The sequence below is a fragment of the Terrapene carolina genome, unplaced genomic scaffold (genome assembly GCF_002925995.2).
Source record: "Terrapene carolina triunguis isolate 2854851 unplaced genomic scaffold, T_m_triunguis-2.0 Scaffold67, whole genome shotgun sequence".
NCBI lineage: Eukaryota > Metazoa > Chordata > Testudines > Emydidae > Terrapene > Terrapene triunguis.
Genome location: NW_020664418.1, coordinates 50,543,900 through 50,560,534, shown reverse-complemented (window position 1 = coordinate 50,560,534; position 16,635 = coordinate 50,543,900). Strand labels below are relative to the sequence as shown.

General features: G+C 45.5%; 1 protein-coding gene across 1 annotated transcript in view; it reads right to left on the bottom strand.

The window, feature by feature from the left end:
- ADAMTS7 (ADAM metallopeptidase with thrombospondin type 1 motif 7) overlaps positions 1-16,635 on the bottom strand; it is a 95,879-nt gene that overhangs the window by 38,559 nt on the left and 40,685 nt on the right. Inside the window, exons 12-15 of the mRNA XM_026648472.1 lie at positions 10,647-10,816; positions 10,028-10,161; positions 4,295-4,415; positions 2,131-2,375 (exon numbers count right to left, since the gene is read on the bottom strand). Coding sequence (XP_026504257.1) covers positions 2,131-2,375; positions 4,295-4,415; positions 10,028-10,161; positions 10,647-10,816 — 670 coding nt within the window. The remainder of the gene's footprint in view (positions 1-2,130; positions 2,376-4,294; positions 4,416-10,027; positions 10,162-10,646; positions 10,817-16,635) is intronic.

Below are 16,635 nucleotides of genomic sequence, written 5' to 3'. Positions count from 1 at the left end.
AAAGACAGGGGAAGGAGTTCTGAGCGTGACCTGGAGAGGAAGCAGAGGGACAGGGCTTCTTGGGCACAGAGCTTGCTGGCGTGTCAGACTTGGGGATTTCTGAGCATGGAAACTGCTTGTTTCTGCTGTGTTCAGGGAGACAGGATTTTGGGTACATTTTTGGTGAATAAACAAGATTGCATCGAGAATATACCTGATGCACATCATCGATTTATTATTCTAACGAAAGCAACCCTGCAAGGCCCTGAACTTTGGCTTATCTACTCGGGAACAATAACTTAAAATAAGAGTGGGGCAAAATCTTTGTCTCTATTTGCCTTGGAAAGTTTCTTGCTGCTATTACAGAGCTGTGTTCCTGAGAAAGGCCTCTTTATAGCCTAGAAACATGACTCTTGGGGGCTGGGGGGAACAGAGGGGCTGGATTTTGCCCTGAGTAAGAGATTCTCAGCGTTTGCGGTTCTGCCCTCAATCCCATGAGCGTCCGGAGCCGAAATTACACCCACCAAGTAGGCTGATTTGCAGAGCCTTTAACACTGCAACCCAAATGTTATATTTGTATACGTATCCATCAGCCCCCACTCTCTGCCATAGTTAGTGCCCTAGTGCAGGCCAGGGGCTGACACTCATGCCAAGACTCTTGGCTACAGGATGGTTGAGGGGCTGGCGAGATGCCACCAGGTCACAATACTGCATTGTAATGGGATAATGGCTTTGTCATGGCATTGCATTGCAACCCAACCCAACCCTGCTGCTGCATTCAGGAAGGGGCATCGAGGCCAAGGGGTCTCATGTCAAAGCATCTTGAGGGCTCTGTTAACCCTGTTAAAAATGTTGTGATCTCTTTCCCCTTTCCCCATGAGATAAGAAAAAGGATTCAGGAAATAGACATTTCTTTTAGTATTCTCTCTCCTGTGTAAATGTTTTGAGGAATGCTGCTCTTTGGATTAGTTTCAGCTGGAAAGAACATGGGCTGGATCCACCCACTAATTTGGAAATATGCGCGTCAGATCAAGCGAATCCTTCTGGCTGCTAATTACAGTTGTTCCCAAAGAAACATGCACGATTACTAGTTGCTGTCAAAGCACCAGTTTGCGCTGAAATTCTGGCTGCCCCATGAGAGGAGAGAGCTAGGTATACTGTGCTCTTCTACAGAGAAATCCCACTGGCAGCTGTGAGCTCTGATGGGAAAGGGAAGAGCAGAAGGGGTTTCCAGAGTCTAAGGTGTGTCTGACTGCCAGCACAGTACAGCCGAGTTCCCCTAAAGGGATTACAGCGCTTGAAGTTTGCCTCTGCAGACCGCGAACGCAAGTGCTCCCATTCCTCAGTTCAAGCAGCAGCGAGATGGTGTGATAACCAGGCCAATGTTTTCCTTACATGAGACTTTTAACAGTCGGTTGCTCTGAGTTCCACCAAATGCACACTTCATTTCGGGAGGCTCTGGCGGTAGGTTTGCCAGGTTCTGTTATGCATAGCTGTAAGTGTGCTGTCTAACCAGAGCAACTGTTTAAATTGGACTCAGCAAGGAAAATCAAAATTATTCCACTGGCTGCAATTACCATGAATTGAAAATATTTTGATAGGCTCAGCTGTGCTTTGCTGATTTGAAATCATACTAGGAGAGAAATTACACCCAGTTTGGCATGATAAGGCATTTGCTCTGCTTTAAAACTTAATGCTTCCCTAATCAAGGGGAAGGATGGTCTTATGGATAAGGCCTTGGCAGCTCTGGGTTCAAATCCCAGCTCTGCCATAGAATTCCTGTGTGACCTTGAGCAAGTCACTTAATTCTCTGTGTATCTGTTCCCCCTCTGTAAAAGGAAGATAATTCCTTTGTCCATTGTGTCTATTTAGATTGTAAGCTCTCTGGAGCAGGGACTTAGGTGTATGTACAGTCCCTAGCCCAATGGGACCTGGATTTTGGTTGTGGTCTCTAGGCAATATCATAATACTACTAATAATAATCAGAGCTATGTTATCAGCGAATGAGGACTAAGTGCCCTTCCTAGCTGCCGCTGGCATTTTTCTAAGTTTATATTTGTAAAGAGCTTTGCTGCATGTTGATCTGCCCCACACAGATCTTCGCACCTGTCATGTGTGGCTACATGGCAAAATAAAACATCATCCAAGTACCTGGATCCAGACGGGCTCCCCTGTGGGCCCAGGGGATGTGAGGTTCTCCCAGTTTCCAGTCCTCTCATAGGTGAAGGTTGTCCCAGCCACTTTGTAATCTCCGTTCCATTGGATGGTCCACCCGCCATTCAGAAAGTATTTCTCTGGATCTTCACTCCTCAAGGCCAGGAAATTTCCTGCTTCTGCCACTTCCTCAATTCTAATCTCCCGGGCTCCAGCTGGGATCATCCCAATGTCAACGTAACCTGGGAATTTCATTGACTGTCAGTCTCAGGCAGTCGAACCCCATGCCAAATAAATCAATCACTTCCAGTCAAATCGCTAGAGCAATGAGAGCCTCCAAGCTGATTAAACAGAACATTTTGTCTTTTAGCTGCTGATTTCAGCATCAGCGGATACCTGGGGGCTCAGATAAAATAGCTCTTTCTTTCCAGGTTTCAGGGGTAGCCATGTTAGTCTGTATCAGCAAAAAAACCGAGGAGTCCTTGTGGCACCTTAGAGACTAACAAATTTATTTGGGCATAAGCTTTCGTGGGCTAGAACCCACTTCATCAGATGTATGAAGTGAAAAATACAGGAGCAGGTATAAATACATGAAAGGATGGGGGTTGCTTTACCAAGTGTGAGGTCAGTCTAATGAGATAAATCAATGAACAGCAGGATACCAAGGGAGGAAAAATAACTTTTGAAGTGGTAAGAGAGTGGCCCATTACAGACAGTTGACAAGAAGGTGTGAATAACAGTAGGGAGAAATTAGTATTGGGGAAATTAAGTTTAGGTTTTGTAATGACCCTGAATAAAGACTGGGAGTGGTTGGGTCATTACAAAACCTAAATTTAATTTCCCCCATACTAATTTCTCCCTACAGTTACTCACACCTTCTTGTCAACTCTCTGTAATGGGCCACAAATATAAATCAGAATGAAATGAAGGATATTGATGGAATCACTCCCTTCGCTTCCTACGTGTCCTAGCCAAAGCCTTTCAGAACAATTGCACTGGCAATAATTTACCTTCTCTTTATTGCTGATCCTACTTTCCCTTGTGGAATTTCCTACCAGTTGTGTTACTGAAGAGTTCCTGTTTGCAAACCAGTCCTGCGCCTCCCCCCACACTGCTGATACAGGGAAAATCTGGATCTACAGATTAAGGGTGTTTGTATTAAGAAAATAATTTAAAACAACAAGTCAGAATCTTTTTTTTCCTCTCTCTTATTCAAATAGGCGAGATCTTTGACCTAACCTCATTCTGTCCACTTGCTCAGTTTTCAGCCATGTTTAGTTACTAAGGGAGCTTAGTTATACTTTACAAAGTTCCAGTCATGTTTCTTTAATTAAAAGAAGTGCTGTCTCTATCTATCTATATAAAAACCATCTTGGCATTTTAACATATAAAGCATGGAACGGAAACAGAACTTTCCTATTTTAAAAAAAAGTTGTGAGGGAATTTGATGCTCAAAGACATAATGATAAATAATAATAACGGTACACTGCACTTTTACAGCACCTTCTGCCAAAGGATCTCAAAGCCCTTTATAAACTGTGATGAACTACAATCTCCTTGTGAGGTTGGAGTTTTCCCTGTTTCACAGACAGGGAAAACTGATGCACAAAGATGCTAAGTGACTCGTTCTAGGTAACCATGTTGTCCCGAGTCAAGCAGAGTACCTTGAAGGGTACCGCAAGGACCCTGAAAAACCAGGACCATCCACCACACTGGCCCATGCACTGTATCCCCTAAGCAACATGGTGATCTGCCGAGTAGAGGCTTATCTATCCCCCAGAAAGTTACTACAAATGCTGCCACCACCAGCATGAACTGGCCAGGAGTACATGCTGCTCACGCGTGCATTCCACAGCACATCCCTGCCTGCCAGTCCAGCAGTCTCCGGCCTTAGCTTGTAGGGTTCCTGGAGAAAAGGATCTGTGTGGTGGATTTGTCCCTTCTACCTGCAAAACCTCTGAGCACCTTTTATTGGTATATCTTATCAGTATTTGTTTAACCTTTTATGACCCGCTTCCCTTCCTAAATGAGCCCGTCATGGAACATGGCAGGTGCTGTGCATTCTCACCAATTCATGCTGCTCACAAATGTTCCCTGTCAGAACAGGAACCAGCAAAAGTTCAGGGACAGGCTGGCAGACGGTTGTGACAGACAGCCTTACCCAGCCCCTCGCTCTCCTCGAACATCTTTTTCACAGTCTGGCAGGTGGATCCATCCCCATGGCACACCCCGCACCGATCCTCGACAGCGTTGGAGTCAATTTCATAGTCACAGCCCACGTTCTGAAACACAAGAACTCCCGTAGCTCACACTCAGTAGTGAAAATCTCTTCACAAGGCTCTGGTTTTAAATGACGAGAGGAGTGCAATTTCTGTTGGCTCCAACAGCTGCATTATACACTTCCAGAGAGGCAGAAAGTGCCTGGGAGCCTGCTCTAATAATGTCAATGGGTCTGTTTCTCCATCACACAGCCCACAGGTGTCTCTCAGTGCCAGCAAGCTGTGCCCGAGTCACAGAGTGTCATGATGGGATCACCAGTCCTCACAGGAAATAATGAATGTGACCAGGACCAGGCTCACTGAGCGGCCTCCCTGGCAGTGTACCATTTGTCATCGGTAGGATGTGAAATAAGGAAGACAGACACACAGGTTACCAAGGGAGATTAAGGACCAGATTCTGGCATGGGGGAAAATCTTGAACTTACATACAGCCAGTTCCTCCTGCTTCCCTGATGCATGGGGTAGGCTGGGGCTCTGGCTAGGGGCAGGGAAAGGCCATGTACAGCGCCTAGCACCATGGTGTCCTGGTCCGTGGCTGGGGCTCCTTGGACTCTACAATACTATTAATTCCAAATGATAATAATAATGTCCGGGACTGGAGTGTGCTGTGTTCTGCCAAGACCCAGCCAACACAATAGCCCAGAGGGGGACTGCTTTTGCCAGTGTAAGTGAGAGCAGACTTGCTGATCCGGGAGTCTAGGTCAGGCCCTTGCCTGTCCCAGGAGCATGGGGTGGGGGGATGTTTAGGTGACATGAATTTGGTGATTGTGCCCTGAACTGTTTTGTCTGTGGCCATCGCTGAAGAATCATGTATTGTTATTACATTTCTATTACAGCCTTCTATTTTGTTTCACTTCACCATCACAGGGTGTAGCCGTAGCATCCAAGCGCTTGTTCCATCTCTCTTCTTACAAACAGTGTGGTCTCAGCTAATGGCTCTGAAGTTCGGTTCATCTTAATCTAGGGATCAGGGCACAAGTAGATGCAACTCACTTAGCTTCAGTGAAGTTGCAAACACTTACACAGGGTTGAAGCCAGCCGGATGTCCCTTACGCTGAGGCACACAGCGTCAGATTTCTAACCGTGCACTTACTCATGACCACTTTTCCTGCCACCTGTCCTGCTCAGAAGGGATGAAGGAGTCAGGTCTGGCAGTTCACTAAAGATCCACCAAAGCCAGCTTGTGTTGGTAAGTTATCAAATTGCCGCATATACAGCACCTGGGTGTCTTTTTGAAGTTAGGCACTCAAATACCTTGGCAAGAATGCAGTCCATATACCTGTTTCCATTTTCTCCTGGGCCTGTCTGTGAGCATCTAGCATTTGTTTGCACCCTTTCAATTTTACACAGATTTTGATGTAAAGTTGGATGCAATACTATTTGTAAAAGCCCAACCTTTTACCTTTCTGCTCGTTTCTTTCATAGTCTTCTGTTACACGAACCTAAGAGTAGGGAGTCCGTGAGGTAGGAGAAGAGAATTGTTGGACTTTGTTAGTGCTAAATCCCGTGCTTTCGTTGGGAGATGGCAGTCTCCTGATTGGTAGATCTGCCAGGGAGATTTTTGATATTCTGCTAACGTACTGTGCGCACTCACATGCAGGTGGCAGTGCCCAGTCCCTCGCCCTTCAGTACCAGAGGTATCCATTTGATTTTAGTTCAGTAAAAGCCCCGGAGTGAATGCCTAAAGGGTCCTTTTAGTATCTGTGTGTGACAGGCTGTACCAGGCCTTCGTGGTCCCCTGCTGGAGGCCCCGCTGCTCTGCTACACCCTGTCCCAAGAAGCCACAAGGTGGGAGGGGAAAAAAGCCGCAAAGCTGCATCCTCTGGGCTTGCTTAGAGAGGCCCCACTGGAGCGGCCATCTTGGAAGGTAGAGAGCCCTGGTCCTCCAAAGGCTAGAAGGGCTAGCGATGACCAATCAGAGCTCAGCAGGCTGAAATAAAAGCTCCCGAGGGGCCTTAGCAGGTCAGTTCCCAGCGGGGAGCAGAGGAGTGAAGGAGGGAGCTAAAACTGGGGGGAGGGATAGCTCAGGGGTTTGAGCATTGGCCTGCTAACCCAGGGTTGTGAGTTCAATCCTTGAGGGAGCCATTTAGGGATCTGGGGCAAAAATCTGTCTGGGGATTAGTCCTGCTTTGAGCAGGGGGTTGGACTAGCTGACCTCCTGAGGTCCCTTCCAGCCCTGATATTCTATGAAAGGGCCCAGAGCCAGGGATGAAGGCCACAGCAGGGGCAAAGAGACTTTAGTTACTGGACTCTTTAATACCCCCAGGTTCATCTGGACTTTGTGATCTGGCCAGAGGGCCATGCCACTGAAGACCCGCTAAGGTTGGCTGGCAGCCTGTACCGGGTGCCAGGGGTGAGAAAAAGTCTGCAGTACCACACCCAGCCACTTGAAGGCACTCAAGAGGTAAGTGCCCCTTCGCACTGTGTGAATAGGTGGGTTGTCCCGTTTGGGTGCAGTAGTGTCCAGGAAAACAGTTTTATTTGTGTGATGGGGAAAGAACGTTGTTACTTTTTCCTACCGTAAGAGCCTGTTCTGAGCCAAGGAGTTAGTTTTAATTTTGGTGTCGGAGACTAAGACAGCACCAGCTTTTGTGTGTGCAGCAAGCTCTGGCTGACTAACTTGTCGTTTGCACAGGGCTGCGAAATCTCATTTTTCACTGGTACGTGCCACATGACGATTGCGACCCTTTGAGCCTAGACTAAAAGTGGACCCAGCTCTGTGAGTACTGCTCAGCAGAGCAACTGCCACCGGGCTTTGGACTCTGGCTCTGCTGGCAACAAAATCTGAATGGCTGTTTCTAAGGAAGAGTGAGATTTTCCGTGAATGGTTTTGACATAAGCAGCTGCAAAGATAATTGCTTATTGATTATTTCCCCATCTCCTCTCTGTGCCATATGGAGTGCAAAGGCCCAGCAGCCCACACAGATCTGGGAAAGTCTTGTAGTGCTGGTGTCGCTCTGCAACCATCTTCTTCCCACACACAACAAAGGGGAACAGGCAGCACTGTGTTTCCTCTTTTGAGTCCGGTAATTTCTCTCTCCGATTGCCAGCAGCCAAAACTTGAGTATGTTCAAACACATGCTGCCGCTCGGCTTTTAGCTGTCTTTCTGCTCTGAGTAATGGTGGTGAGTACATAGCAACCCACAGGAGCGGGAAGATAAGGACTTATCTTTTCCCTTTGTCCAGTGGCTGTGTCTTTTTTATCCATTCACCCCCGTAAGAACTCTAGGTCGAGCTCACTGCTGGCACACATGGGTGGCTTCCCAGCCTCCTCCCAGTCGCAGTCAACACATGATGTATAGAGCCAAAAATCACCCTCCTCCTTCAAGCTTGTTTGTATTAACAGGCTAATACCAAATAAACACTATCAACTCCAGCCCAAGGCTTTTCCCAGGCTCCTAGGACCAGGTCAGTGCCAGACGCTGTGTTCCTGTCTGCAGATCCACTCCCACTTCCCCGATAGCCAGAGCGGAGTAAATGACCCACCTGGAACACTGAATGAGCAGGCTCAACAGGGCAGGTGCACAGAAGGAGTGTCCTGATAGGGCATAACTCCCTCCAAGCACAAGGAAGCTGTTGGTGACTTTGGCCTGTGTTGTCCTTGTAGTCAGCTGGGTTTGTTTTCATTAATTATGTTGGGGAATATCTGGCGGCGAAAGCCGTCTGGGAACGAGAGAGTTCTTGGCAAGTCACTGACGGAGCACGCTGCTGACACAGAAGCCTGAGCACTGCACTAGCCCAGCTACTGTTTCGGTATGCATGCCACTATTCCACACAGCTAGCCCAGGCGGTGAAACTCCACGCCACGGAGCAAAAGAGAAATGGTTGTAATCCCTGCATGGTTCATTGTACTCGATGGAATGGAAAATCTGCTCCTGTGTGGTCTGCAGGCTGATACAGCTGGCTGCGAATGAAACCATGTGCTGCAACTGTGAGAGGGGCTGGACAACGGACCCGCAAATAAACAGCATCTCTGGCCAAGGAATTAGGGTGCAAATCACCTCTGTGCAGAGCAGAGGGTGATTTAAGTGGAGGCGAGGACTTGTGCTGGTCATCGGCAGAGGGGGGAATTTCACCCTTACATTGTACACATTCCCATCTTCATGGCAGTCCTTCAAAGTACATTTTTACCTAAGCGCTGCTGCAGGTACCGTGCACCTGCCATGCATGGAACTCTGACTGAACAGCTGAATCCCAATCCTGCGCTGTCCGGGTCACTCTTCCTCTACTTGCTCTGGGCAGTATTAGGCCTGGTCTACACTACGAGTTTAGGTCGACTTTAGCCGCGTTAAATCGACTTTTAGTGAGGTCAATTGCAAGAGGAGGGAAGTGGCTCACATGTAATTCCTGGGAACCACCATTACTCTTCAGAGAGTGGGCAGCCCTGTCAATGCAAGTCCAAGATAGCAATACATTTGGTCCATGGACTGCAAAACCGAGATGCCTCCAATTGCCTTCTACGTGTCTGATCCAATGAGCACTGAAGACTTTGGGGCGCTCTCCGTTAACGTCACTGGGCACTGGATAAGGCCCTATTTTAATAGGTAAAAATGGAGCTTAGCTATAAAATATAAAATAGAGGGTTTTCTTTGTGAAAACGTTTTCTGATAAAACATGAGGCATATTTGTTATCTTCCCAAATCTTGGGACTACTCACCTGAGTAAGGGCTATGAGTGTGAGTAAGATTTTGCAAGACTGCATCCCTCTGTCCCCTGGAAAAGTCTTCACAGAAATCTAATGAAGACTCCTACAGGATTCCAAGGCAGCCATGATTCGACAGTCCTGAGGTGGGTTTTAGTAGCAATACAGCCTGCAAAACTTATACAGTCTGCTCTTCATCAGTGACACCTTGTAGATGGTATTGCCGAAGGGTGTTTCTGCCAAAGGAATTGCTTCCTGAGGCTGGCTGGCATGCCTCCTTATCTGCCTCCCAGTTGGCTTTGTTCTAGGTATCGTGAGTTTGGGAAATGTCCTTCCCAGGTGTCCGTCAACAGAGTTCGGCCTGACGCCAGCGTTAGTTTTTATAGAGTTTCAAAGAAAGAAAATAAAAATTTAAAAAATCAGAAACCCACGGGGTCTGGGTTCTATATTAAGATTAAAATGTTCTTTTGTTCAGACGTGTCCATTGTTTAACTTCCATTCCTGAAGGCCAAATCCCATCCACAACATAGGTCCAAATATGGCCATGTCTTATCTTCATGCAACCCCATCCACATGAGTCAGGAAAAGACACCATCATTCCCACGCATGAAAATAATAACATGTTTGTCAATAAAACATTTGTTTTGGTGCGAGCAGGCAAAGCCCTTACACCATTCCTTCACGCGCACAACACACATAATAGGGCAAACAGTAACACCAGTTCTGGGTTTGCCTTTATTTAACAAATCTCTAAGACCAGTCTTGGGCTTACAAACATAACTGGGCTTTTCTCAGCTAGATTCCTGTCTCTCCCTCTAAGTCTCTCTTCCTGAGAGAGCCAGAGCCAGTTGGAGTTGAAACTAAAGGGACTCATCTGGCCTGGCTTCTAGGGTGAGTCAGCAAAATAGCTCTGCACCTCTCCACAGGTTCTCAAAGACACGTTTCACAAAGAGAGACTACACCCAAAGCATACCTTACAAATCCCATTGATACAGATATCCCGGCTTGCGTTCCCTTCGTAACATGGAGTCCCATCAATGACAGCATCCCGGAGCTTTTCGGAAAAGTATTCATCTTCTGGGCGGCAGTGCAACTCACACGGATTGACTGAGGGTTCCAAACAGACTGTAAATAAACCTGCAAGGCCAAGAGTATCTGCACACTTCCACCCATGTCCTGTCTTCTCCCACTAGAGCCATCCCTGCTACAGAACCCCGACTTGCACTGTCAGGACTTTCCTCTGCTCTAAATAATCATCTTAGACCCATAAACTAAACCTGCAAATGCACCTATGACCCCTTCACTTGAAGTGCTGCCAGCTTAGAATGTCAGCTCTTTGGGGCAAAGACTGCCTTTTTTCGTTCTCTATTTGTCCCTAGTACAATGGGGTCCTAGTCCATGACTTGAGCTCCTAGATGCTACAGAAATGCAAATAATAAATTAATAATAATATGCCTTAATTAGGACAGCACTGAAAGGTAAAACTTCTTGGCCTTGTGCATGGATTCTAACCATTAATACAGATCATTAGTAAAATCAGTTTAAAATAATTGTCTAGCTTTGCAGATAGAGGCTCAGGAGGTTGGACTTACTGTTGGTCGGTACTGGCATCCACTTATAGAGTTTCCCTTTATATAGCATGGCATCAAACTGGCTGCACTGGATGTGACGGAAGGACGGTTTGTCTGTGGGGCATGGCTTCATGTTACAAACCCGGAATCGCTTCCGCTCCCCAAGGCAGTATTTACCACCGTACTTCGGTCTGTTATCAAAAGCAGGAGAACAGAAAACACAAGCAGGTGCAACACATTAGGATGAAATTCACTAACTTATCATAGAATATAAGGAGCACATTTCTCAGTGTGATCCCTATTGGTTGCTAATCTTTTAATTTACCACATTGGGTCAGATTCCCTAGTCAAGCAAAATCCTGTCTAAAGTCAATGGAGATTTGCTCAGTTAAAGTCCACGTAATTTGACACCGTATGTCAGGGGTCGGCAACCTTCGGCACACGGCCCATCAGGGTAATCTGCTGGCGGGCCGCGAGACATTTTGTTTATGTTGACTGTCCACAGGCACGGCCCCCCACAGCTCCCAGTGGCCGCGGTTTGCCGTTCCCAGCCAATGGGAGCTGCAGGAACCGGCGGGCTGCAGGGACGTGCTGGTCACCGCTTCCCGCAGCTCCCATTGGCCAGGAATGGCAAACCGCAGCCACTGGGAGCTGCGGGGGGGGGGGGGGCGTGCCTGTGGACAGTCATTGTAAACAAAATGTCTCGTGGCCTGCCAGTGGATTACCCTGTTGGGCCGCGTGCTGAAGGCTGCCAACCCCTGCCCTATGACTTCATTTTTATTTATATGGAGCCAAATTCTGCTGTTATTTGCACCAATATAAATCCAGAATAACTCCACTGTATTCAGTGGCTTTACCCCAGCAGAGCAGAGAGCAGAACATAGCCACATCGACTCTACAATCACATGGAATGGAAAGCATTACCTGTGCTAACCAGAGATGGCTCAGAGCTTCAGCCTTCCATCCCAGATCTGAACATACCCATATTTCAGGGGGTGTGTGTAAGTTTGAAGTCAGCTGTTTGATTAGGACTATTCTAGAGAGGGGAGACAGATCTGGATTTGAACTGTGAAGCTCTGGTACGTTTGGATCTGTGGTTTTGGTTCAGATCTGTCACTAGTTTTAATAAATACGATTCTCCTTCCTCAGACAGACCTACAACTGTAACGCAAACGAGGAGCTTGCTTTTTTGCAGCTTACATACCCAAATGGAAAGTGCCACAAAAGGAAGTTATTTGTGTCACATCAGACCAACGGCTGGTGTCTCTGTATCTGATAATCATATCCCTTCATTCGTTCCCCTGCTGATATATTGTCAGTTATTAGGAAATTTCTTTATTCTGGGGGCAGATCCTCACTGAAGTTGATGGGAGCTTTACCACTGACTTCAGTGATTGCTGTATCAGGCTCTTTGCTAGTAAATCTTTGAGAAACTCCATAAAAGCAGCAAACATTCCAGGTTAAACCTAAATCCATCATAAAGCCATTTTTCCATAGTGAAATTTAAAAAGCCCTGGATCCCTGCTATACAACTTGTTTCTAGATTAATAACTTTGCTGATGATGTAATTGGCAGACATGTCTACTGGACCCATTGGGATTAGAACTTGACCTGCTGATGGTTTATTAACACAGCAGCTCAAAGATGGCTTTTACTAAGTGAACGTTGTCAAACTGAATTTCTTTATTGAAAGACCTAGCTCTCTTGTTGGCAGGTTACGTCATCCCCCACCCTCCCCCCCCAAAAAAGAGGCAACATTGTTTGCCATCTTGGGGAAGGGAGCTTTGATCCCTGGGACAAAGTCCTTTGCTCATCTTTCAACAGATTTCGTTAACAAATAAGCCCATAGAATTCTGGCTTTCAAACAGAAATGAGCTGAACACCAATTAAAAAATAATGAAGCTGCAATTTAGTGCAGGATTCCTGCCTTCTCCCCCCCCCCTTCCCCCCCCCCCCCCCCCCCCCCCCCCGCATTCCACCCCACCCCGAAACAATGGCTGCATTCAGAAGCAACTTTCCCAAAGAGCCAATCTGACCTGGCTGTGAGAGGAAGATCTGAGGCCCTGCCAGTGTTTGTGTTACATCAAAAGGTGTGAGTCCTGAGCCCCATGGCTGTCGCAATGGCCTCCAGTTCGGCTGAACCTCTCCACTGACTCTATGCTTTAGAGAGGAATATCCCAGTCAGGCAGCCGTGGGCAAACAGCTAGCATCCCGAGCTGTAACACACCGTTGTACAGCACAGCAGACCTCTGGGCTGTGGCATCAAAGGAAAATTTGTGGGATCTGAGCTCTTTTCAATAACTATTTGAGTTAGCGAAAGTGACAGAATTTAAGTAGAATTGACTTTTATCAGGGGTGCTGCTTGTTTACTTTTTGCATTTCACTCCACTAGGACAATGAAACCTGACTAATTCCTTTTCGGTGTGTTTCTAGACAATTGCACTTTTGAGTTTTTCTGCCTTAGCAGAATGTTGCAATGTCTGGGCCATCACATTGCAGGGGAATATTTAAAGCCAAACGGGGGGGGGGACACCTATTTTCTTTTTAAAAATTAGAATAGAATACAATAACGCACAAGTTAAATAATTTCTATGACTTCTTTATAAGATTTTTTGTAAAACTTTTAAAAAGCAAATTTACGTTGTGGATCTACCTCCACAGTGTGACTTTACTGTTACCAATATGGCCAATTTTACGGCCTCGCTTTATGATGGTATAAAAATGGTTATTAAAGTTAAGCGTCAATGGTAATATTTGAAGCCTTTCTTTCCTGCAATTGCAGTCAAGAATCATTATCTACGTAGGAACCTACAGTCTCAGCCATCTCCTCAGCGTTTTCAAAAACTGACAAATGATTGCCATTTCTCAAGATAAAACTGGCTGGTTACATTCCACAGACCATAAAGCCATCTGTTTTACCATCTTTGCAATGCCCTGATGAGATGGCTTTGCCTAACAGCATGGATTACTGGAACCATAATCTTCCTGAATTGGCCACACATTTGTCAAAAATGGCCCAGCTATTGGAAACATGTCAACAGAGATCCTCTTTTGTCATTAAGTCTATTTCTGTATTAATAAACAGAAGGCACAGGTCCTGTCCTCTTGTCACGTGAGTATAAACATGGAATCATTCTATCCTTGAAATGAAGCCTCACTGGAGTTACTCCAGGTTTGCACCAGTGTAACAGAGATCAGAAGGTGGTCCATTTTGGGTCTGTGGTGGAGAGTGCTACTTTTCAGCTTTCCCAAGGACAGGCCTCCAACCCTGGGTCTGCTCCTGTTCCAGCTGGAATCAATGGCAAAACTGCCATTGCCTTCTGTGGGTGCAAGACTGAGCCCTTTGTGTTCCAAGTGCTGGGAAAATAACATCCACTGCTTACCTTCCTTGAGTCGAATGTTCTGGGACAGGTGGCTGGAGCACATGGTACAACACAGTTATTAAATCTATAAAATTATGATTAATTACAGTGATTGTTTAGTTAACCATACGTCTATTGTTCTCCTTTGAAACAATGTCCCTCTCGTGAGTGCTTTAGAAGAGTAAAAATCTCAAATGTGCTAAACAAAAGGTTTGACCATCACACTTGATTTTGCATGTGATTATTATGTACTAAATGTTTGCACTAATATAGCACCGGAGAGACTTTTTGCCAGCTAGAATACTTTGTTTTCTCTCCAATAGTCAGTTGTAAGTGAGTTCTCATTTGTCTCCATATTGTTCACCTCACTACAGAAGCCTCTGTATTGCCCATACCTCTACAGTTTGCCCTTGGTATATTTTTTTTACAGATGCTTGGCCAACAAATACTAGTAGAACAATTGCCATGACTATTTATTTACACTTCAGGGACAGAGGAAAAGGTCCAAAGATCATACACACATACAGCACCATGAAGAGGTGGCAAGGAGCAATACCACATTTTACTAATTGAAACATATATAGACCTGCATAACCTAACTTGAATTCACATCAGCTCATTGGGTCTGGTTCTGATCTCACTTATACTAGTTTTATACTGGTGTGGAGTTACTTGTCATTTTTACCGGTGTAACTGATATCACTGGGGAAGTGGTCTGATGTGTAATAAAATATCCCATCAAATCCTACACAGAGTTTAGAGATGACATCCACACACACTAGCTAGAACTACTTTCCAGGCCCTTCCCCCCTTTTATAAAATAAGGAAAAGAAAGCTTCACCTGAACTGATTGTAAACTCTTTGGGAGCAGGAACTGTTTTTTATTTTCTGTTCAGTGTCCAGCATAAAAGGACTATGACCCTAACTGGCGTTTGTTTATAGGTGCTACTTTAATTAGAGCTGGGTGACATTTTTCAGGTGAAACTTTCTCTTAATCATCTTAATCTTCATCTTAAATAATTTTAAGCAAAAAAGGCAGTTGGGGGACACCAAAATGTTTTCCAAATTTGTGTCCATTTTGTCAAATTGTTCATTTGAAAAAAAATCTGAAATGTTTTGATTTTTTTTTTGGCTTCAAACAACTTTGTGTTTCTAAATTTCCTTTAATTTTATTTTTAAAATATTTAAAATTTAAAATATTCAAAAATGTTAATTGGTCAAAATCAAAACAAAACATTCTTTTTGACCTGAAATTAATTTTTTTTTAAACTTTTCAGTTTGCTAAAAATAAAAAAAAAATGTTTTTGGTCCAACCTAAAGCTATTTTTTTTTACTTTTCAAGATTGCCAGTAAAGTGAAAAAACTGTTATTTGCCAAACTCTAACTGTAATATAATAAATGCCGAAGTGCCTGATACCAGCAGCATAAGTGATTTCATAACAATCTATTCACATATAGAAACTGGAATTCATCTGATGCAGAGAGAGTTCCCAAAAGTTGCAATAGAAGAGCTGGTTTGAATTTTTTGGCACAGTGTTTTTGGGATGTATGGAACAGACTTGGCCAGTCACAAGAAAAGGAATTGGTACGCTCTCTACCATGGAAATGAAGATGCTGAGATGATCAAATGGTTGGACACTCCATGACAGGAAATGAAATGAGGTTGTGAGGATCCTTATGTGGGTTGCCCCAATTGAAGACCAGTTGAGGGAGGCTACGTTACGTTGATATGGATGTGTCCAATGGAGACCTGAGAGTGTTATTGATAGGAATGCCCTTGCAATCATCATGGACGGAAGATGACCAAAGGTAGGCCAAAGAATCAATACATGGACCAGATATCAGTGGACCTTAGAGAGACCAATTGCATGACAGCCTGGTGTACAATCAAGAGTTTTGGAAGAAGGCTATAAACGTCACTGACCTCAAACAGAGATGTGTTGAAGAAGAAGATGATGATGATGATGATTTTGGGGGGAAATTATCAGCATTTGCAACCAACTGTCCCCACCATCTTTCTCACACTGCTCCCAGTCGGCCTCAGATCTACTCTGAAGGAACAACTGGCACTACTTGGCAATTCTGTAAGGAGTCCGAGTAGAGAGGCCAAAGACTGGAGGAGCTATAGGGACTGAACTCCTTTCCCATCACTGAAAGGTGACAAGTCAAAAGTGGACTACAGCAGAACCAGGATGAGCTCAAAAGTATTTTAATGCAAAGAAGTCTGGAGGGCTATTAAAGAAATGGGCAATGGCTTTAGTTAGGCCACTCATGTGAGCAAGGACTGCAGGACTGGATCACAGCCCAGACATGAACATGTGTCTGCAGTTGAAAGCCCCTCCTCCCCCATCCCCACACCATTTATATAGTGGAAGGGCAGTTCATTAAGGGTATTGTAGTGGGGTGGCCTGCCCCTTTAAGGACTGGAGCCCTGCAGCTCGCCAGCCCGTACAATTAACCTGCCTGCCAGGGATGAGATGTGGGGTTTAATTAGAATCAAAGGGCAGCAAGAAGTTGCTAGAGAGAGGGAGAAGCTCAGGAAATGGTAGAGAATGAGAGACTCCTGCAGGCAAGATCCTGAGGCCAGGCTAGGAGCTGGGAGAAGCCTGCTCAAGAAAGAAATCCCTGAGACCAGCGGAGTTTGGGGC